This window comes from Chrysemys picta, chromosome 21 (assembly GCF_011386835.1).
Source record: "Chrysemys picta bellii isolate R12L10 chromosome 21, ASM1138683v2, whole genome shotgun sequence".
Taxonomy (NCBI): Eukaryota; Metazoa; Chordata; order Testudines; family Emydidae; genus Chrysemys; species Chrysemys picta.
Window position 1 is genome coordinate 10,647,192 of NC_088811.1, and position 22,817 is coordinate 10,670,008.

At 45.9% G+C, this 22,817-nt stretch overlaps 2 protein-coding genes across 5 annotated transcripts in view; both read left to right on the forward strand.

Annotated features, from left to right (window-relative positions):
• The window catches only part of SLC25A33 (solute carrier family 25 member 33), a 35,560-nt gene extending 23,135 nt beyond the window's left edge, over positions 1 to 12,425 (forward strand). For all 3 annotated transcript variants that reach the window (XM_065575067.1, XM_065575068.1, XM_065575069.1), the window contains 5 exons: positions 1,040 to 1,117; positions 3,496 to 3,596; positions 6,002 to 6,068; positions 7,954 to 8,237; positions 10,282 to 12,425. In XM_065575067.1, coding sequence (XP_065431139.1) covers positions 1,040 to 1,117; positions 3,496 to 3,596; positions 6,002 to 6,068; positions 7,954 to 8,237; positions 10,282 to 10,484 — 733 coding nt within the window. In that variant the 3' untranslated portion in view covers positions 10,485 to 12,425. The remainder of the gene's footprint in view (positions 1 to 1,039; positions 1,118 to 3,495; positions 3,597 to 6,001; positions 6,069 to 7,953; positions 8,238 to 10,281) is intronic.
• Positions 12,426 to 17,856: 5,431 nt separating this feature from the next.
• Positions 17,857 to 22,817, forward strand: part of TMEM201 (transmembrane protein 201) — a 49,608-nt gene continuing 44,647 nt past the window's right edge. Inside the window, exon 1 of one of the 2 annotated variants that reach the window (XM_065575064.1) lies at positions 17,857 to 18,184. In XM_065575064.1, coding sequence (XP_065431136.1) covers positions 18,072 to 18,184 — 113 coding nt within the window. In that variant the 5' untranslated portion in view covers positions 17,857 to 18,071. Of the gene's footprint in view, positions 18,185 to 18,342; positions 18,603 to 22,817 lie in introns of those variants that run through there. The other variant, XM_065575063.1, reaches the window with a different exon arrangement.

The window sequence follows — 22,817 nt, forward strand, 5'->3', positions numbered from 1 at the left end:
ACCTAAAGGTTCAAAACCCAGAAGGCAAAGAAAATGAATCCCAGCATTATTTTTTTAAATCTCATGAGTTTTAAGGCAGACTTAAGCTCTGCAATATCAAACGCATGATTTTTTCAATGCTCGGAATTGACAATACTGGAACTGCAGTGTTCTGTGCGTCCGCTTCGGAGGCCTAAACCAGAGTGTGTAATGCCTGGTCAGACTAGACGCCTAGCTGCATAATAGGGGTTATGTGCTTCCCCTTGGAAGTAAGAATGTGTAGGTTCCCGCTTCTGGAAACTAGTCCTTATCCTCCCCCCATGCTCAGACCATGTGTTCTTCTCCTGTTCCTCTTTGTCCCCCCAAAATACTCTCACGGTCATCCAAAAAGAGTGTGTGTGGCAGTTCCACTATAGTCTGTATCTCCCCATTCCTCCCATTTGGGGAAAACTGCATGGTTCTCTGATTCTCACGGGGACCGGGCTACCCCTGCGTCGGTGACTCCGGACTAGGAAAGGTTCCAAAGCTCAGTGTCACTCCCACTGCAGAGGGGGTAGGGAACACAGCCTCCTATGCTCGTTAGCCCCCCACTGGTGACCCATTTGAAGGGATGGGGTGCACCGTTTAGCAAGGCCTCTCAACCCCACACACCTTTGCTTCTCAATGAAATCTCCACTTCCCCACAAAAGCAACCCCCTGAAGGAATAGCTGTGAGAGAATGAACGCTTTTTTTGTCTTTCAGAACTGACTTATCTTGTGATCTCCATTAACTTTTTAAATAACCCAGTTCCCAATAGCTTTCAAGCAATTGAGCTATTAAGCTGCTCTCATATGACACAAATGCAGATTTGTCTGTAATACCCCTAAGATCTATCGCATTAGCTTGCTTTTTCAAGCCAATAGCTAAATCAGCCAGCTTTCTGCCAAAGAGCACAGCCTGATAGCGAATAGGTTAGTTTTTTCATACTGTTATCTTTTACCACAGTTCTCCTGGTTTGTGACTGATGGTTATTGTCTACCGGAAGAGGTAGTCAGTGATCTTGCATTTTTATTTTTTTAGGTCAATTTTGGAGAAAGAAGGACCAAGGTCACTCTTCCGAGGATTGGGTCCAAACTTGGTTGGAGTGGCGCCATCAAGGTAAAGATCTTAAAGGCTTCAGTTCATATTTAAAAAAAAAAAAAAAAGGTTCATTTTAAGGCTGTGGCACAAAGATTGTACTATGCATATTATAAATGCTCTGTTTTTATTAAACTAGTTTAAAAAATGCCCAAATGGTTCATTTATGAACTAACTGCTGGCCAGTGATAAGAGCACATAGTCTAGTAGGCAGGAGACCTGAGTTCTAATTCCAGCTCTGTCACAGATGTACTCAGTGATTTGGGACAAGTTGCTTAACTTCTGTATACCTTAGTTACCCCATCTGTGAAATGGGGCTACTGAAGCTCTTTCCTTTTTGTAAAGGAGTTGCAGATCTATGGATTGAAAAAAGTGCCATGCAAGTGTGACGCAAATAAATATATTAAATTCAAGCCATTATTTTTGAGGTGTGCACGTCAAAGCTGAGTGTGAATTAATCTTATTTAGTACTTGCCTAGCACTTTTCAACTCCTTGTCTGTTTCCTTCTCCCTGGGAAAAGGTGTACCAGCAGACTGAAAGCGAGTGCCTCTGTTTACAGCGCCTAAAAATCTGGCTTCCTCTGGCATTTTTATTGGCTTCTGTACATTTTGTTTCTCTGTGTGTGTATCCAGGCTGCTCCTTATGATCTTTGCTTTTCATTATCCGTTTCACACACTGTTTTCACGTAACTGATCTGCAGAGAGGGAGCTTGAGATTGGTGGAGTATTGCATAAAAAGAGGGGTTTCTGTTAGTACAAGAGTCCATTTTTTATTTTTGTTTAAAGTATGTAGACTGAACCAGGTTTTTAAATGAATATCAAGAATAGGTGACTTGCTGGGCATAGACTGGGAAAATAGAAATATGGGGGTGGAAAAAATCTGCAGACTCACGTTAACACATTATCTAGCACTGCCCTGGGAGTATCTGAAAGTACTGTTTAAATATGGAGTAAGTTTCACAGCACCCCCAGGAAGATGGCATCTAGGGAAACGGGTGCAGATTGGTTAAGCAACTTACCCAGAGTCACTCAGTGTGCTAGTGGCAGAGCTGGGGTTAGCCACCTAGCCGCTGGGAGCACCCTTCTCAAGCCAGGTAGCCAGACATGCGCTAGCTCTGCTCAAGCGAATGCGCTTAAAAATAGCAGTGTGGATGTTGCGGCACAGGTTAGCCAGCCCGGTACAAACCCATCTGACCTTTATGGGTCCAAACTCGAGTGGCTTAGCAGCTTGGATGTTGCGGCATGGGCTATTTCTAGCACACTAGCTCAAGCAGAACTAGTGCACGTCTGTCTCCCTCGGCAGGGGGAGACATTCCCAGGTGCAGTGTAGACATACCCCCTGACTCCTCAGTCCTGTGCTCTGTGTGCAAGACTACGCTACTTCCCATTCAGGATTTAATTGGCCAACTTCACGAGGCCTAGGCTCAACTTGATGGCATTTTGTTTGTCTATGTATGTAATGCAGTAACTGTTCGATGCTGCATCTGATCAATTGCAAAACTTCTATTTGAGGGGAAATTGGAAAACCAAAAGGGGGAAAACGAGGGACATGGGGAGCCCTGACTATCTGTTTAAACTAGCCACAGCTTCAAGCACCTTTGCACTGATCTACAGATAAAACTGATCAATGGCACCCATTAACGCTTTCCAGGATAGCAATACCTGTATTTCATCTGTGTTGATACCCTGAATGATTTATCTCCCAGACAGAAAGACCGAAAAGAAAGCGGGGGAGAGAATCAGGCATGCACAGAGCCCTGGCATGGGGGGAAAGAATGGGACCCTTGCAAAGGGGAAATGGGGAGCACACAACACCTGGTGGAGGGGAAATTGGAGGATCCTAGTTTGGGGGGATAGGGGTGTACACAGAGCCCCTGCCATGGGGAGGTAACACTCTGAACCCCTGCTGGTGGGGAGGGGGGAGTGGGAGGAATGGGGGGTAGACACTCCCCCAAGGGAGGAATGGGGGGGACCCTTGGAGCCCCTGGTGGCAGGGGGGAGATTGAGAGGGAGGAATGGGGGGCAGGCAGAGCCACTGGCATTGAGGAGGTGAAAGAAGGACATGGGAGTTAGAGCCCTACACGTAAGGGAGCAGTGGGGAAGTTGCAGGGAGTCCCTGAAATAGAATGGGTGGAATGGAGGAATGCAAGGAGTCCCTGTTGTGCATAGTGAGCTTGGCTCACAGAAGCTATGAATTGCACGATGCCCTAGTAGCTGTACAGGCAGGCGTCCTGGTGTAGGTTGGCAGGCTGAGTCCTTGCAGATGGAAACAATAATGTTGAGGCCCTTCTGAGATCTACCTCGTTGGTCTGGACTATGGGAGGAAAGCAGTGACTGGTTTGAATTGCATGTCTGTAGATTATCCTCTGTAGCGAGTTCTTCTCTTCTTCCTGGCACAGGGCGGTCTACTTTGCATGCTACTCCAAAGCCAAGGAGCGATTTAATGGCATTTTTGTGCCCAACAGCAACATTGTGCACATTTGCTCAGCAGGCTCTGCAGGTATGTTATCGCATGGAGGGTGTCCCTTTGTCTCCCGGGCTATCTTGCCATAGTACAAATGTGCTTCCAGAAACGGGTTACCTGTGTCGATCCTACTTCAGAATCAGTCACGCACCATTTCCACTCCACTCCCAAGAACCTCTTTATAGAGGGCAATGAAGAAGTTTTATCTATCAGATCCTTAATTCTTTCAACATGGTACTCTGTATAGTATAGGTGCCATCTAGGGCTGCCTCAAGCACATTTCCCAGCTAAAGCAGTGGAAAATGTTGGCAATGAAGCATAAAACAGGGAACGATGTTTGTATTAGTACCCTGCACAATGGCACCTGATATGGTAGCATACCAAGGTATCAATCAGAACACAAATGAAAACCGAAGCTGCGTATTATAGTGCAAAAATGCCCAGATCTTTCTGACAATGTTCATTTGGTCTCCCTGGGTTTGTGCACCCACTGTGTTGCTGGGTCTCACCACGGAGAAGGGCATTCTTTCTAAGAAACCTTTATCCAGCAAATGATCTCCATAAAAGATTGAGATCAGGAGTGGTGGCTGAGTTCATGAAACCATGATGGGCAGGGCACCTCCTAAGGAATCAAAGTTCAGGACTGTTGAAAATCAACTCTGCTGGACCAGAAACGTCCAGTTCTCTTCAAAACAGGGAGGCAACTTGGCAAGTTTCTCTACGGATTCTTAAGGAACCCCTCTTTGCAGAACTAGAAGTTAATGTTCATGCAGAGGCTTAGTCAAAACCTTATTTCTGCAGCTCTCCACTTACACAACTGAGTATCAGTTTCAACCAGGGAGGAATTAATTCCAAACAAGGGTTGTTTTTTACCAGTTGTATAACATAGTTGTGGGAAGCTTTGACGAGGACACTTTCAAAGTCACCGTAAAGTATTTGGAAGGGGGGAAATAAAACTCTAGAGGAGCCTGCAATGTGAATACCCACATAAGATTTGTACATGCTGTAGTCACCCCACATAAAGAAATGCCTAACTACTGGCATACTGTAGAGGGTCCAATATGTCACAAATTCTGAAGCGTACTGGATGGGTTACCCAGTGGAACAAGGAATTTAAGCTGGGATTTTCAAATAAGCCTATGGGGCTTTCCAAGGGAGATGGGCACACAACTCCCTTAGGCCTGCTCTGTCGACATAGTTACACAAGTAAAACAATGTTGGGGGGGCAAGAGCAGGGGAGAATTGTAACTATTTACTGGAATACTTAAGCTGGTATAGCTCCTAGTGTAGGCACAATTATACCAATATAAAGATGTCTTATTCTGGACTAGTTTATTCTCCTTCCCATACAGGAATAAGATTTACCAGTATAAACGCATCCCACTAGGGGGCTTGTAGTGCTAGACTCTACCGGAATAGTTCAAGCAGTACAGCTAGTGTATAGACAGGGCCTTGGGCTCCTTTGACAATCCTAGTCTTAAAGAAATGTTACCCTGTTATAGACCAAGCACTGCAGTTCTTGAGCAATGACAGCAATGTTTCATCGTTCCCGGGGAAAGAAAACCATTTGCGTGTTGTTATAAGTGCCTTTGAAATTGTGACTTAAAGATTTAGGGGTGGGAAGAAGTGAAGTTACTAACGTCTCATGCGGTACTATATTGAGTGAGTGTGCTAGTGCTGAAGTATATTTCATCTTATGTAGGAGCCCTTTTACTATGGAAAACTTTGTGTATGTTTCTTCTGAAAATAAGTTTGCCATTTGCAGACCAGGAGGAGGAGGATGTTCTAATGATGCTCTTGTGAACAATAAGGAAATGTGCACTTTAATGGAAATCAGCCAGTCCTCAATCATAATAGTTTTTAGACTATTCTTTTTAGTCTCTCTTTTTGTCCATGTTGGGAAGGTACGTTGCTATTCTGGGAAAACTTACTGCAGGATGACTGCACCAGCTTACTCAGACCTAAGTCACCGAACTGCCCATTAAAAACCATTCTCAAATTATCTCAAGCATGGATGGGTTCAGTTAAGGAGATGGCTCAACAGCACCACCTAGGGTCTTGGATTATCTGGTATGGATGATTGGTTCATGGATTTCCCTGTATCTCTAAGGATAAGTTAAACCCATCCATAAATATTAAATCTCATAGAAGGCTGTTTACAGTAACATGGGCTACATAATCATACCATTCCTTAGTGCTTCACAAAGTCCTATGGTAGAGAGAATGAATACCTCACAAGGGGAACTTGCTTTGATTCTGTAGCAATGTGTTGGTTCCAAACTGACTGACTCCCTCCCTCCCTACACTTCCTGTTCTGAAATCTCTAAATAGAAACTTGCCTATGGGACTACAGAGCATTAAAGCTTAGCAATTGTCATGGTTATTGCAGCAACCAATCCCACTTGATTACGCTGTTTTTTTTTGTTTTTTCTGTCTTTCAGCTTTTGTCACAAATTCCCTGATGAACCCTATATGGATGGTGAAAACCAGAATGCAGCTGGAGCGGAAGTAAGCGACCAAGAGAAATTGGTGCCATCTTAGTTAAGAGGGGCTCCAAAACACACATTCTTGCCCATTCCATCTATGGCTCTGGCATCACTGATACCTTTTCCTATTCCCTGTCCCATTCAACTCCCAGACCCTTTGAGTCACCGTCCTGTTAGATGACCAGGGTACAGCTTAAGCCTATCAGTGTTGTATCTTAATTTGACAAGAGAGGTCACTACTGAGGAGGGGAAGGGTGGTCCAATTGGTGCTAACTTGGGACTCAAGACCCACGTTCAGTTCCCAGCTGTACCCCAGACTTCCTGTGTAGCCTTGGACAAGTCACTTAGTCTTTCTCTCTGCCTCAGTCCTCCATTTTCCCCACCTCACACACCGTGGTGGTGTTGAACCTAAATACATGAAAGATTGTGAGGCACGTGGATACTTTGGTAATGAGGGTCACACAAGTACCTAAGTGAGAGACTCAGACAGGGCTCAACGAGGGAAAGGTCAGGACTGAGCATCCAATCTGTGTCCCCTAGATGACAATACAAGGCACTGACATGGGCTCTAAATCATACAGAAGTGGATTTTATATTCTTAGGCTAGTTCAGTAATGCAGGACCCTCCATAACTGCCCGCTAGCTACGTTCTGAACCATGTCAAGTTTTTAAACTCCTATAATTGAAGCTGTTTTATTGCCATTATACTGTTCTATGAAATTAGAGTCCCCTTCAGGCGTTTAAAGTCCTTTGGCTCGCCTTCAGTACCTTATTACTCCTAACCATATGTCCTAGAGAGAGAGAGAGAGAGAGAGAGAGGATAGTCTTACGTAAAAATTGATAGTAAAATCTTTGAGCTGAATGATTCACAGTCACTGTCACTAATGGATGTGAAAGCTATGAGGGATTGTACCACAGCGAGAGCTTTGCTATAGTTAAGGTTACATTAATAATGTGACTTTTAAAAATAGACTTTAGCATTTTTTTCCCCCTAGGAATATGTTGGGTGATAGATCAGAAAGATCCTTAAAATACCGAGATTACTCACCAAGAAGTATTTGAAAATATGTTGGTTTACGCAGCTTATAAATTACTTAAAAAGCTTAACTCCAGTAAGTCACTAGGTGGCACCTTTGAACTAAATGCTGCTTGTTACCTGAAGAATCATTCCACATACAGACCTTTGTCTCTGGCCCTGCCACAATCAGACCGGAAGGAAATTGCTAGTTCAATAAAAAGCAATGCTCCTTCCATAGTGCTGTTGTTAAAGCACTAAACCAGGGGTCGGCAACCTTTCAGAAGTGGTGTGCCGAGTCTTCATTTATTCACTCTAATATAAGGTTTTGTGTGCCAGTAATACATTTTAATGTTTTTAGAAGGTCTCTTTCTATAAGTCTATAATAGATAACTAAACTATTGTTGTATGTAAAGTAAATAAGGTTTTTAAAATGTTTAAGAAGTTTCATTTAAAATTAAATTAAAATGCAGAGCCCCCCGGACCAGTTGCCAGGACCCGGGCAGTGTGCGTGCCACTGAAAATCAACTCACGTGCCTCCTTTGGCATGTGTGCCATAGGTTGCCTACCCCTGCACTAAACTATGACTGGGAGCCAGGACTGGAGCTGGAAAGATTAGCACAAGCATGTATTATCTGATTGGAAAAGCCAAATGTGCACATTTAGCATTAAAGTCCTGCTACTGGCATTTGAAATGTGACTACAATGCCAAAAGCAATGAAAGGAACATTAAAAGTCTCTGCACGGCATTCCTAGAAAATTCCTGCCGCTACACTTAGCAGAGAGCCATTCTTGTTTCTCCTGGGTCACTTTTCATTTGTAATGTCTGTGCAGTTTTTTGAACCTCTGAGTTTTGCCTTGTTCTAACCCTGTTTTAATTTGCTCCCTTTAGAGTCAGGGGTTCAAAGCCGATGAATGCTTTGCAGTGTGCTAGATACGTTTACCAGACAGAAGGGGTCCGTGGTTTTTACAGAGGCTTGACGGCCTCCTATGCTGGGATTTCGGAGACCATTATCTGCTTTGCTATTTATGAAAGTTTAAAGAAGCACCTGAAGGACGTCCAGCTGCCCCCTTCCCCTACTAATGGGACCAAGAGGACCTCCACAAACTTTTTTGGACTGATGTTTGCTGCTGCTGTTTCTAAGGGCTGTGCCTCCTGTATTGCTTATCCGCATGGTATGTTAAACTCCTCATTTACCAGTTCAGTAGAACAGCTGTTGCCTTTAGTCTGTATCAATCTATGGCTGACAGTGCTGTCATATTCTTATTAATCTGGATGTCTACAGATGCCATGTTACTGCAGTGACTGTCTATGTACCCAGATCTTCAGCATTGTTCCCATTAGCCCAAACTAGCTAAACAGCTAATTGCTGAAGGAGGTTTGCTACAGAAAGCTAACTCTTCTCTCTCCCTCCCTGGTTCTCACTAGTAGCCTCATCCAGCTCCTCACAGGCTCTTTGGAGCACGAGTGTGTTTGTTTCATTTTTATTACCTCCAGTCATTTATGCAGCACTCAAAGTGAGCCAAGTGTTTTACAGAACAAGTAGACTATTGTTTCTGTCCTGAAGAGATGCAACGAGCGAGAAAGGGCTGGGAAATGACAAGGTTGCGGCATTTTGGATTGTGTGTGTCATTATGGTTAAATTAGGTGCCCATCCTACCTCTTGTAGGCAGCTCAGCAGAGGGGTTTAGCAGGGATTTGGCCAAGCCATCATCACCCTCCCCTCAGACAATGAAAATTGATGGGTATTCCACACAGAAGGGGTAGTATGGAGAAAGATGCTGAAGTGAGAGATGGAAACAGGGCAATGAGGCTGGCTCTAAAATGCCAATGATTCTCTTTTTTCCTTATCCAGCAGTATTTTTTTATTCCGCTGTATGCTGTGCTTTATGGAAAAATCAGTCTGATTCCCGGCACATCTCTCTCTGCCAACTTCTCTCCTTCCTTTTAAAATCAAAGCCCTAGATACTGGCTGTTAATATGGCTTGAATTCTTAGTCTGATACCCTTAGATGCTACCATGAAATGCCACTCTGGGCTTTTATCTCATTCTTGGCACTAACTTTTAGGCAACAGATCACATCACAAATGGAAAAGAGCGGGGGGAGAAAAAGACCATGAAATCCAATTCACCAAACCCTTGACTAATTCTATTCCAGGCCTTTCTCTTCCTTTTTAAATTGTCCTCAGTACCTTGTTTAATGGATGCATCTACATACAGATTTCATATTGCCATCAATGTTCTGAATCTATGAGAAGCCTTTCTCTATCACAGCGCTCCAGACAGATTATATGAGGCCAGTTTTTCATTGCAACTGTACAGAAACTGTTTTTGACTTCCATCATACCTGAACAGTATATAAATTAATGTGCAAATGAGTCAGGTAAGAAAAAAAAATCTAGGGTGACTTGGCCAAAGAGAGCCTGCCTTTTGGAGAAGGCGTGTTTTGATTTATACAAATTACAAGTGGCTCCTAAGGCAGTAGGTGCCGCTGCCATAAAGCTAAACAGCCCACACACCGTGCAGATCCTTCCCCCACAAATCTGATTCCTCTCCAAAGCCGCCCACCACAGCAGCCCACACAAATTGATGCACCTTGCAAGCTGTTCTGACGTTCAATGGACCCCAGCTATTTTGGAGCAGAGGAGGAAGCTTGTTTCAGAGGTCCAGGCCCCTCACAGAAAGCACTGTACTGCAAGCCGCCTCTCAGGTTCAATCAGTTGGAATCCCGCCCAAGTGCATCGGTTGATCACAGCTATGGCCTTGAACAACACCATAGCTGTGCCAAATCAAAAGTGGCTTCCCTCCGTTTCATGGTAAATGCCACCAAGCCGCAGCTCACCCCATACGCGTTTGAGGAGAGCACAGACCTACTTAACTGTGCACCCTCTTTCCAAAGCACAGTGTGAGGAAGGTGAGCAGAAACAGAGGAGTAACAGCCCTCATAAGCAAGCCATCCATTTATGGTGCAGTTTGGTGTTACATGGAAGTGGAAAACCAATTTTAACCTCCTGCCTTGTCTGGCAAGCAGTGTCTGCGACTCCAGGGTTTGTAAGTGTAGGTGAGCGGATTATCCAACAGGAATCTCCCTTGTCCAGGGTAAGGTTCTGATTGCCCTGAGCTATGCAGGCTCTTTCCTAACCTGTAAGTGTTTTGGGGCTGGGGGATTTGACTGGAGACACTAACCTAGTGCTCTGTTTGTTTCCCCCCTTCCCCCAGAGGTCATACGGACAAGACTGCGAGAGGAAGGCACAAAATACAAGACTTTCTTTCAGACGGCTCGTCTGGTAGCACGTGAGGAAGGCTACCTGGCTTTCTATAGAGGACTCTTTGCGCAGCTCATCAGGCAGATACCAAACACAGCCATTGTGTTGTCCACCTATGAGCTAATTGTGTACCTGTTGGAAGACCACACTAAGTAGCAGAGCCAGGGGGCATCCTCTGGAAAATAAAAACTGACATTGAGCAAATAGCCATTAAGAGACTGATGCAGGTGATGAAGATGGAGAATAGCTATGAGTCTCTGATCACCTGCTGGACACTTTTCCTTTTGGATTCATGCTTTCTGGAAGGTTTCAACTCATTAACGTTAATAGTTAATTATAACTTTTTAACTTAAGGAGAGATGATTCAGAATTAAACTGCTACTAAATTAAATCATGCTATTTAATTTGTATGTTTTGGTTGTCCTTTTCTTTAAGCCCAGGTATATGTGGCATATATGTACCTGTGCTATTGAGAAGTTTCTTGGATTGATAGTCATTAAAACTGTATTGAAGTGGGAGAGGAACTGGTTTGGAGTCTGAAACTGAGACCTCCTACTACTGGTGTCACAAAATATCATTTTCCAATAGTATTGAGTCCTAAGACCTTTCAATGTGCTTCGTGGCTGATTCATGGGTGTAATATTAATCACCCATGTGAGCTTTCAGAATGAGGTACTGAGCACAGTGAGGCAGCCTTGTAACACGCAACTTGACCAGTATAAAATGTTCATGCTGGAATCTCCTGGATGAGCCACTGTATTGGAAGACATTCCTGTAAAGGTTAAGCAAATAGCTTCCCTGAGAGAAACTTAAACTATTCATGGGAGGGCACCTAATTGAATGTTTGCATCATTTAAGTCTTCTCTAATCTATTACTTTCCTCATCTCCAATGGTGACTTCTTCTTTTCTGAATGGCATGGGTGAATCGGTACAAATTCTTCAAGATATGAAGTCAACTCTAGAGCTCCACTTTCTGGTGCAATATTTAGGAGTTAAACCGTTTTAATTGGTCATCAATAATTATTAATCTGACTTGCCCCTGAGGAACAGCAACTTGATTGGAATGCAATCATGCACATCTTACCTCCTGATAACCCTTGCTACCTCACTGGGCTAAGTAAAAATCATATAAAGCTATGTAATGAGACTTAAGGAAATAATGTATAAAGTTAAAAATGGAGAGATACAGATCTCCTACTCCAGTACAACCTATTGGACTGTTCTCACCCCACTTCATGTAGGTTCAGTAATCTCAAGTGCTCCAAAGAGACCAGATTGAATGGTTCCTCCCCCACCACTTTGGTCCTCTTTCACTACTAGTCAATGACATAGCTTCTGCCTCTCAATTTTAAATTACACATTGTGCATTAGCTCTAATCCTTTCATGGGGCTATTGAAATGTGCTTATACTTATACAGTCGTTTATATTGTTGTAGCACCCAGTGGCCTAGATATCACTGTCCAGGTATAATTGCTGGGTGTTTCTGGATAATTTTGGGGGGACTTAAAGGGTTACATTTGCTTTTGCCTTTTGGACTGACCACTATGTTCTTGTACCCATTAGTGTAATTTGCTTTGACAGCTGAGACAAATGCTGCAATGCAAGACAGATCATCTTCTGTCTTTTCTACAGCTGAACTGAACAACTGAGCTGCCTGTGACTTCAGCAGGTGTTGAATTCTTGGGCATATACCAGTGTTTACTTCGCTAACTTCACCAAGAAGCAAACTCAGACTTGGGAGGGTGTTACAAATTGTTAGGAAAAAGTCCATGAGTGAGGCCAGGGCTCTAGAATCCTGTCTGCTTGTAAAAAGCTAATGAGAATAAGCATGATGGTTAGAAATGTGATTACTGACCCACTCTGTGTCTGTAACAAAATGCCAGTCTGGATGCTAACAATTAAGCCCATATTGAGGACAATTGCAGAGGTAGGAGGAAAGTGAAGCATATGTACCCTACAGATGACGCCCAATGTAACTATAGAAGAATTTATTAAATCCTGCAGAGGCTCATTGGAAAGGAGATAATGTAACATTTGTTTGAGTTTAAAATGAAACAAATTGAAAGAGTTGAATAAACTAGAAATTGTGAAAGGACTCTTCTAATAGTTTTGCTTCTTGTCTCTCTTTAAAACCTTTTTGGGAATCAAAACTGTCAGTTCTGAAACCAAAAGATTTTTGCTGCTTATTCCTTCAAAACTTGAATCTGAGATCTGCTTCCTTAAACTGTTCCGGTTTTTCATGTACATTGGCTCACTTTTACAGCATTAGTCAAGTGTCTGGGCTGCTGGTGCCTCCCTTTTAGAAAAAGGGAAATTAGTGGCTTGCTTGAAAGGATCAAAACTTGAGATTACAAAAAGGGTTTTTTAAAATAACTAAACCTGTTCAATAAGGTGTTTTGGGGTTTTTTTTTATTCTAATGACCCTGGCAAATAATTTGATGGGGATTGAACATACTATGTTGATAGCTGTTGGAAGATCAATTCAAGTTTAAATTATTCCCTTCTCTTTACACTAAAATCCAAAAAGTTCAATAAAAGTCTAAGGCCCTAATCCTGTAAAGATTTATACACATTTAACGTCACGCTTTGTGAGTAGTCTCTCACTGAGGTCTGCTTCTGTAAGTCTTAACTCCATTATCGGAGGGAAGGACTGGAAATAGTTCAAGGGACAGCCACGTTAAAATACCCTAAAAAGGCAGGGGATTCCTTTTTTTGCGGAGATGTTTACTGTTTTTTTCACAATTGATGCGGTCTTAATTTTTAAAAATTCATTCTGTTTCGGCAATGAAAATATACTAGTCGATTGTGTTTCACTTCCAGGTTCTTGCTTCGTAGCACCATATTGCAAATACTGGGTAATATCCTGGCCCCACTGAAGTCAGTGGCGAAACTCCCCTTGACAACAGTGAGGCCAGGATTTCACCCATTGTAGGAGAATGGTTAAAACAAGCTGTACAGGGGTTCAGGATGCCAGTTCCTGTAAGTCTAATTTTTGTGATAGCTGATAGAACTGATAGGGACTGTTGGGATCTGGGGATCCAGCTACAGGTGAGAAGATGGATCATGGCTCCTCACAAGGCTGTTGGCATGAGTGGTTATATATTACGGTAGTGCCTAGAGGAAGTGGTCAGTCTTCATTTGTCATTTTTTTCCTCCTCTGAAAAGTAGTGGATTTCCTCCAACTTTGAAGATTTTTAGTCTTTATTCACTCCATTCTCTATTCCCCTTTTCTTTTATGTTCTGCCTTATCCCCATCTGTCTTTGTGGTCCTGCTTCATATCACTTCTCGGCTCTCTATTAGCTGAGGGGTGAAAACATTAGTACTCACATGGAAGCAGCCTTGCTTCATAATTATGAAGCAGGAATCTCTTGTACAGTTGAAGAAAAAGGAGGCAGAAATTATAAGCGACTTGACCAATGCCAGAAGGAGGGAGTGTGTCAGAGCTATGATCAGAATACGGGTGTCTCAGCCAAATTTTTTGATTGTCCATTGGTTCTGGGTGCCCAGTTTTTGAAACAGCTTGGTCTTTGGTTTTCAAAATTGCTCACACATGGAATTCCAGTTGATGTCAGTGGGAACTGTGGGTACTTAGCACCTCTGGAAAATTAGGCCAAATATGGGTGTCCAGAAGTTGAGAAACATAAAACTAGTGCTGGTTTCTTAAAAGCAGCCCCTCTTGTCTATCCTAGGCTGCACCTTTCTATTGAACTGACCCTCTTTATAGCCAAAGGCACAACATTTGCTCAGCCAAAGAGCTGCCCCACTTACAGCCAGCCAGAAGCAGCAGCCCAGGTGCCACTTGCCTTTCACAGCCGTAAACTGGGCTGAGGTACTGTGACAGAGTCCTGGGCAATAGCACCTATTGAGTTTGGGGAGAGGGGAGGGGGAAGGAAACAAGCCTGCCTGTATCAAAAGGCCCCTCTCCCAGCCTGGGAGGAGGAAGCACTAAATCCAGGGTTCAAGTAAAGGCAGGGGACAACGGATGAGGAAACAGGGTCACAAGGTCAAAAGCAGGGAGCCAGAGGGGTGCTGGGAAATAATATCTGAGCCAGCACTCTGGTCACTGCTGCTCTAATCACTGACTCCTGAGCAGACCTCATTAAGAGGAGCTGTGCCTAACTGAATGGACTGAGGATTGAGAGACTAATCAGGCCATTAGGCAGATGGTACAAAAGGCACAGGAAGAAAGTGGGATGGGAGAAACTGTTATTCCCTGCTCGCCTTCGGAGCAGAGGGCTCCATAGGACTGGAGGGAGGATATAGAGGTGGTGCAGAGGAATATTGTAAATAAACTGCACTGTGGGTGTTTTACCTGAAAAAGGTCTCTGAACTGTGTGTGAAGTTGAGCAAGGCAGGGGAGAGAGAGAGCCCTGCCACACATGGGGGCTTGTCTGGGATCTTAGCCAGCAGGAAGGTTTGGCGGCCTGGATGATGGAGGAGACCCTGCAATTCCTGGTAAAACAGCAAGAAGAAACTGAGAAGACCCTGCAAAGTTTCCAACAATCCTATCACATGGAGAGGCAGGCCTCACAGCAGAAAAGCTTGCAGGATTTCATAAGAAAACAAGCCAAAATGTAGCAGCAGCTCCGACAGAAAGTGGTGAGTCCTATGATGGGGGATGGTAACCAGACACAGGGCCTAGGGCCTATGTAAGATGGGCCCTGCTGATGATCCTGATGCATTCTGGGCACTTTTGAGAGGGTAGTTATGGGTGCAGGTTGGAATAGGGAGCCAGCCTCAGGGCCCAGGTTCCCCTATCTGTGGGGGAAGCCCAAGTGGCCTATATGGCTCTGAATGAGGCTCAGGACAGGAATTACAAGGCAGTGAGGGCAGCCATCTTGGAGCAGGTCGGACTGTCCACTGAAAAGTGCCACCGAAAGTTCTGATCTGCAAGGCGGCCTGGGGGTTTATGGTCCTGGGCATTCACCCAAAGGCAGGCAGACTGACTGGGTCATCTGCTGGCTGAGACCATACACCCAAACTGTAAGGGAAATAATGGGAGCTCTGGTGCTAGAAGAGTTCCTTCAGGGCCTTCCTGAGAACATACGAGTGTGGGTCAGGAAGCATCTACCAAGTTTGATGGATTCCGCCGTGATATTAACTGAGGCATGCACAGAGGTGGACTTTCCCAGGAAAGGAGGACAACCGTATAGGGGTCTGGAGCATGGGAGGCAGACCAGAGACACTCAGTAGGAAGGGAAGAGAGAGACAGGTGACAGGGACACACAAAGGGATTGCCTGTACATGGACTGTGGTTTGGTGAGTTTTGTAGCTGGGCTGGAACTAGAGAGAAGCAATGGACAAACTGTCTACACTTCAGTTATGGTGGGGAGGAAACTCAGGAGGGGCCTTGTGGATACAGCCTCAGCTTGCTCCCTGGTCTGGAGGGACCTGGTGAAGTCTTGCTGGATGATTCTAGGACAGTGGTTCTCAAACTTTTGTAGTGGTGACCCCTTTCACATAGCAAGCCTCTGAATACAACACCCCCTTATCAACTAAAAACACTTTTTTAAAAATCTATTTAACACCATTATAAATGCTGCAGGCGAAGCGGGGTTTGGGGTGGAGGCTGACAACTCGTGACCCCCCATGTAATAACCTCACAACCCCCTGAGCAGTCCCACCCCCCAGTTTGAGAACCCCTGTTCTAGGAGCAACTATGAACATAGTGAGTCCATGAAGATAAGAGGTGTTGCCTTATGGCCTGGGTGCCCCTTGAGTTTCGTGGGAGGTTTTGTTGGAAACAGGTCAAGGTAGTGGACGGGCTGCCCTATCTGGTTGTATTGGGCACTGACTGGAACCCCTTCCCAATAGGGAAACAAGGTGGTATAGGGAATCCCAGGATGGGGAAAAGGAAGCCAGAGGGGAGAGAAAAGAGAATGAGTCCGAAGGAGAAGCCATAGAAGCCTCTAGACAATAAAGCTTAAGTCAGAAGGAAAGGAGAGACCTTTGGGAAACTGAGGTTGCGGGGATAGGAATTGAGGAAGGAGGTACAGGGGGAAATAGCCCAAACTCCTTAGTAGAGGTTGGGGGACCTATGAAGTCGCTTGCCACACAGCCCTAAGGAGAAAAACCTAGGCATAGTTTTGAGGGTTAGGAGAACCCGAGGCCCTGAGTGATCAGGGGGATAAAGGGAGTAAACTTGATCCACTGCCAGATACAAAGGGAGAGAATCTTGTGAGCAATTCCCCCAAGTGCCCATGGTGTGAAGACTTGTAGGCTGAGCCTGAGCTGTGGGGGTATCCTCCTCCCCTGAAGTGTGATTTCTGTGGGTGGAGACTGACCAGACTCCACAAGGGTGACCCAGATGATCACCCGAGGGCTAGAGAGACTCCACAGGGAGGCACCTTCGGTAAGGGAGGGAGAGTGGGGGGGGGAGGGGGGAAGAGGTGTGTGACAGACTGCTGGGTACAGCCGCTCTAATTCATTACTCCAGAGCAGACCTCATTAAGAAGAGCTGTGCCGAACTGATGGACTGAGGAGAACTGAGAGGCTAATTAGGCAGAGGTACAAAAGGCACAGGAAGGAAAGAAAGCGCTTTTCCCTCCTTGCCCCAGGAGCTGAAGGTTCTCCAGGACTGTTGGCGTTATGGCACAGTATAGAGTATAGGGGTAGTGGAAACTAATATTGTAAATACACTGCACCTGATGTTTGACCAGGAAAAAGGTCTCTGAGGTATATGTGGAGTTGAGGAGAGGCAGGAGCGATGGGGCCCTGCCCCAGTTACTCTTCAGTAAAATTACTGGCTCCAGCCATTGGCTCTGAAAGTCAGTACTCAGCTGCTGTAGAAGAGACCTATAACTAACCTGCATTTGTCAAGCAAAACTAGTATGCTTTCATGTCATTTTTCTCTCCAAGACCAGAACCTTCCTGAAGATTTACCTTGCCAGTTTGAAAACCGGAGGGGGCTACACCTCTGGGCCTTTCCACTGTTTACAAGCCGCAGGCTCGTAGCCAAGATGTAAAATTTCCCCTAAGGAAAGGAAACCGGGTCACTCTTCAATCCAAACTGAGTGCAATGCACAGAATTAGCCCCTGTAAGCCGCAGTCTGGCTCTTCACTATTCTCTGACTTTCACTCACCTCACATCTGCAAGCCAGGTAGGGAAAGTGGTTTGACTTTGAGAGGGGTTGTCACGCTGGCCGTCCCTGTAAGTAACACAACGTTCTTCGCCGCCTCCCTTGCTCCGCACGATCTTAACATTTCACAACCTCCCCCTCCCACTATACCCTCCCCGTGCGTGGAATGACCCCCATCCGTGCTGCTCTCTGACCACCACCCTCCTCTTCCTCCTGCCATGCCAGCCGCTGCGCGCTTGAATCACACACACGCCGCCTTCTCCCCCCGAGTCACAGCCCCTCCTGGCACGACATTGGCCTTTCACGCTGCATCCTCCACTCCTACGCCCACCTCCGCGTTCCAGCCCGGCCAGCCGCTGCAGACGCAGGAGCCGGGGGGCCTCCTCCGAAGCATGAGTCACTTTCATGCTTTCCCCTCCGCCAAGCCTCCGAGATCCCCCCCCCACCGCCGCTGATTGGCGGAGCGGCGCGTGCGCTGCGGTGTGGAGGGGCGGGCGGCGGCGCTTACAAAGCGCGGCGGCGAAGGTCACAGGCGGAGGATTGGCTGGCGAGGGAGCGCGTGGAGGGCCGGGCGCGTTCTACGCGCGGCTACTCCGCGTTCGGAGCGGGCGGGCCAGCGTTCCACGGGCTGCTCCCGAGCGTTCCACCGGCCGCTCCGGCAATGGAGGCCGTCGGCGCGCTGCTGGCCGGCTGCCCGGTCGCCGGCCTGGCTGGGGGGCTGGGGGTGACCGTCTGCGCTGCCGCCGGGCTGCTGCTCTACAAGATCGCGCGGAGGTAAGGGGCGGCCTCTTCTTCTGCCGCATGCGCTCGGGGCGCGGGAACCGGAACCGAGCCGGCCCGCTGCCGACGGGCTCCTCCAGTAGACGCGCTGTCGGGAGGAGGCGCGCTTCGCCGGGGAGCGGGGCTTTCCCTGCTTCCTCGCTTTCCCCCATGCGGGCTCCCTTTGTACGGAGGCGGCGATGGGTCCCTGGGTCCTGCTGCTGCCGCGGGAGACGGGGTGCCCTGCCGCGGGGACGCACGCTGGCTGCGGGGGGAAGCGGGAACTTGGATCCCGGGAACTTGGATCCCGGGCTCTGCCGCCGCAGCGGATGGCGCTCGCGGGGTTCTGTGTGGCATTGCCGTTGCCGGCTGACCGGGCTGTAGGAGCCGGGCAGGACGGGGGACGACACGTGGAGGGGACTGTGTTTGCCATGTGGGTGACTCCATAGGGGGGTGGAGCAGGGCTAGCTGAAGGAGAGAGAATAAAGGGGTAGGAAGCCCGGAGCCCTCTGCGAAACAAGGGAGGAGACGTAGCTCTCCCCCGAGCTTGTCACTGAAGCACGGGCAGCAAAAGAGGGGTTGGGCACCGTGAAGAAAAGACCCCGGCCTCTGAGAGCTTTGGCACAGAGCACGGGTGGAGTAGGAAGGGCGGATAATGGATGCTCAAGCTCACGAGGAATAGGCGGGACCTAGAGCAGGCAGTCCATAAACCGTCGGAGCTGTCCTGTTTGGGTGCCATGGCCCTGCCTGATCCCCTAGGGATTTAGGTTCTAAGGCGGCTTGGAAGGGTTAAATTTTTATCAGCAAATGGCTATAAAGGTCAGTTTCACCGTAAACCGTGGGGAAAAAAATATTTCCCTGGATTATCAGCACTTACTGCTAAGAAAAATGCTGCTTCATCACTTCTTAGTTTGATGTAAGGCTACTCGCTTTGTATATTTTGACACGATGTTGATAATTTGTGTTTTAACAGTTATAAAGCTTTGAAATTCCAAAAGTAGTTATGTTTCCTGCCATTGCATAATTAGTGTCTGACCCCCCCCCATTCATTTCCCACAACTGTAAAATTTGATAAAAGTTGAAAAAATGCTTAAAAATTGGTATTTGTCAAAATTATTTAAAAAAAAATCAAATTCTGTCAAGTCTAGTTATAAGCTCTTTGTGGCAAACACTGTGTCTTTATGTGATTGTTCAGTGCCAAGCACAATGGTGCCTCAGTTGCTCCTGGGACTTTTGGGTGTTAGGGTAAAATATGTAGAATGGGTAAGAGTGTAACTGACAATGGCATTTCTGCCTGTGTTAATTTCTTCCATAATTTCAGTATCTGTCTAGGAAACAAAATTCCAAAATGGGCAAAAATTTGAGCTGTATGGGAGCAGTTATTTGTAGGGGGCTAGCCGGATACATTTTTTTTCCCATCCCCAAAGCTATTTCCTGTCTTTGTGTTCCATAACTGAACACCAAGCACTTGGCTATTATAGGAGATACATACATTCATAAAATCTAAAGTGTCTTCCCTTCCTTCAGTAGATATTTTGATGGCTAGCATTTTTTGTTAACTATATTACAATAAATTATTTACCCAAGTCTCATGGCAGCTCTACACTTAAAAGCTGCAGCTACACAGTGCTTAAGGCCTAATCTATACTAGACGTGCTACATCTGCGCACCTGCACCGATACAGCTGCTCCGCTGCAATGCATCTGGTGAAGATGCTCTATGCTGATGAGAGAGAGTTCTCCCGTTGCCATAGCTACCACCACTCATGGAGGTGGATTTAATATGTCGGCTGGAGAATCTCTCCTGCTGACATAGTACTGTCCACACCGGTGCTTAGGTGGGTGTAATTTATGTTGCTCCAGAGGGTGGCTTATTTGCACCCCTGAGCAATGTAATTTACTCCTGGTGGAATTCTGTGCCAAAAAATTCGGCACACAATATTTCAACATTCTCCATGTTTTATTTGTCAAAATAACACAATATAATCACTCCAGTTTCAATTATTTTGAGGATTTATTTCTGACTACCTGTCAGCAAGTATGTCTGTAACAATACAGACAACAAAAGATTTCCCCATGAGTAGAGAATTAAAGAAAACCCTATGCTTTTGTTGAGTGCCTCACTCTGGGTGTGTCACGCATGCCAGCTGGGCACAGCTTGGGGGGGGAAAACTCTGCCCCTCCGATCTCTTAGTTGATTCTCATTTTTTAGCCCCACCCCTTAGCGTTGCCATATTTCAAGTTCCTAAATAGAGGATAATGGCAGGGGTAGGGGCAGTTGGAAAGGAGGGTACAGTTGGGGAGTGCTGTAGATGGTATTTGGGGCATGCTGGAGGGGTATGTACACTGGGAGGGTCCAGCAGCTCTACAGCACCTATTCTGCGGGATAAAATAAAATTCTACACAGAACATTAATTCTGCACAAATTCTGCATTGCGCATTGGTGCAGAATCCCCCCAGGAGTATAAATTATACCGAAGTGAGTGGTAGTGTAGACCTGGCCTTAGTGAAGACACTATCATGCTGACGGAAGAGCTCCCGTTGGCATAGTTAATCTACCCCTGCGAGAGGCGGTAGCTATGTCAATTGGAGAAACTCTCCCATGTCATAGCACTATCTGCACTGGGTGTGTTAAGTCAGTGTGTTGCTCAGGGGTGTGGATTTTTCACCCCCCGTCGAGTGACCTACATATACCGAAGTAAGTTTGTAGTAGACTTGGCCTCAGGCTTTGAGATTTTCTTTCCGGCTCCAGTATTATTATTATTATTTTTTAAAGCAGATGAACAGTGCATTATAATGGGGGAGGCGAGAGATACTTGCTTGTTTTGCAGACTTTTGTTTGGTTGACTTGCAGGGGGTGGGGTGTGTGTATAAGTGCAATGTAACAGTATCCCACTAGGGAAAGCCATGCCAAGATGGTACACTCATGCCATATAGTGGTGCAATATAGCAACTTAGAAAGGTAAGCAGGGGTTAATGCTGCTATTTAGGCTTTAGTTATGTTTGGTGATTCCTGCTGAATTGAATGGAGTTGTACTGGCCTAAGGAAGCTTTAAAAACCTTGTATAAGTTTTTATTGGTTATCTTTTCCCCTTTTTCAGGCTGATGCGTTGCGTTGTTTTTTATAGCCTCGTTTATCTGGGGAGGAGTCAGGATTTGTATTGCACGCAGGGAGCTGAGTTGAATTTGAAAAGTTTAGAACTAGCATAACTTGAAACCAGTGTTTGAGATGTGCTTTTTGTGTAACAGAGCAAGCTTGGGCCGTCCTGTCACCCATAAAGTGTTTCATTGGAGTAGGAGATGGCCCCTTGACCAGTGTAAGATTCATTTACAGTTTGAAGTTTCAAATGGAAATAAGGCACCTACAGCAGAATAGTTGGTTTATCCTAAACCACGTAGGCTTTATATAAATGAACAAATAGGACAACAATCAGTGTTTCCCCCATGTACAGGACCTGACGTTTCCATTTGATATTAAGGTTAGATAAGAAACTGATGCCCTGCAGCTATCTTCCATGAAATAAGCCATGCTTCCATGACTGTTCTTGGTGCTGATTTAGCCAAAGTGCCCCTTGAGGCAGTGGAATGACTTTGCTTTGCTTAAGTGGCTCGGTGGAATGTGTTTGTGGAATCCAAAGAATCTTAGCTTTTTTTTTTTGAGCCTCTTCTGTACAGGGAAATTATCCATGTTCTGAAAACATTCTCAGGGATTGGTCTTCATAACTGTTTGGGGGTAACATAGCTGTGCTGAGCACTGCCGGGATGAAGTACTGTAAAAACTATTCCACCAGCGCTTCCCAGTCTCATATACTTACTAACAGCACCCCCGCAAAGCAAACGCCTCTCTGCAGAATTCTCTACTGGGCTGGGGGCCTGGAACAATACCTGGAAGAAGTGTGAATTGTCCCATACAAATTAATGGGTTGTTAACTCTGAAACCCCTGCTGCTAATGCGCCGCCCCCCCCCCCCCCCGCCCAGGGCAGCCTGGGTTTTTGTGACCCCATCCCAGTGAGATGAATGGGGTAGTTAGCACCTATAATGTCTGCAGACCTAGGTTACACTCAGGTCACATGTCTACACTTGGTCTGCCTGCAGCAGGAAACAGTTCCTAGCTGCAGTGTAGACATCAGTTTCTGGTCAAGTTTCCATTGATGAAGGACAGTTTTTCAAGCAATTTCAATTCTCGCTGGGAGTGGGAGGGGTTGATGTGGAGGGGGTTTTCAGGGAGACTGGTGTAGTCTGGGGGATTGAGAACACTGATTTAAGATGTAGCATTGACCCTCTGATCAGAGGGGTGTGTGGCTGCCTCTAGAGAAGATTTTAAAACACACACACACACACACACACACACACACACACACACACACACACACTCTACATTTGTTAAATAATATGTTTTAAAACTTGATCCACCCTTGTGTCATTCTAGAACCTTGAAACAGTTCCCTTGGAGTCCAGCCTAGGGAAATCTCTTCATACCCATGCTTTCATCCCTCACTCCTTCCCTGCAACTAGATGGGTAATATCCCACCCACACGCTCTCACCACAGACCATCGTCCCCTCCATGAGGTTGGGATCTTCTGATTTTTTTTAACCCATTTCCATGGCAACAGATTACAGGGCCACACAAGGGGGATTATTGCTTCT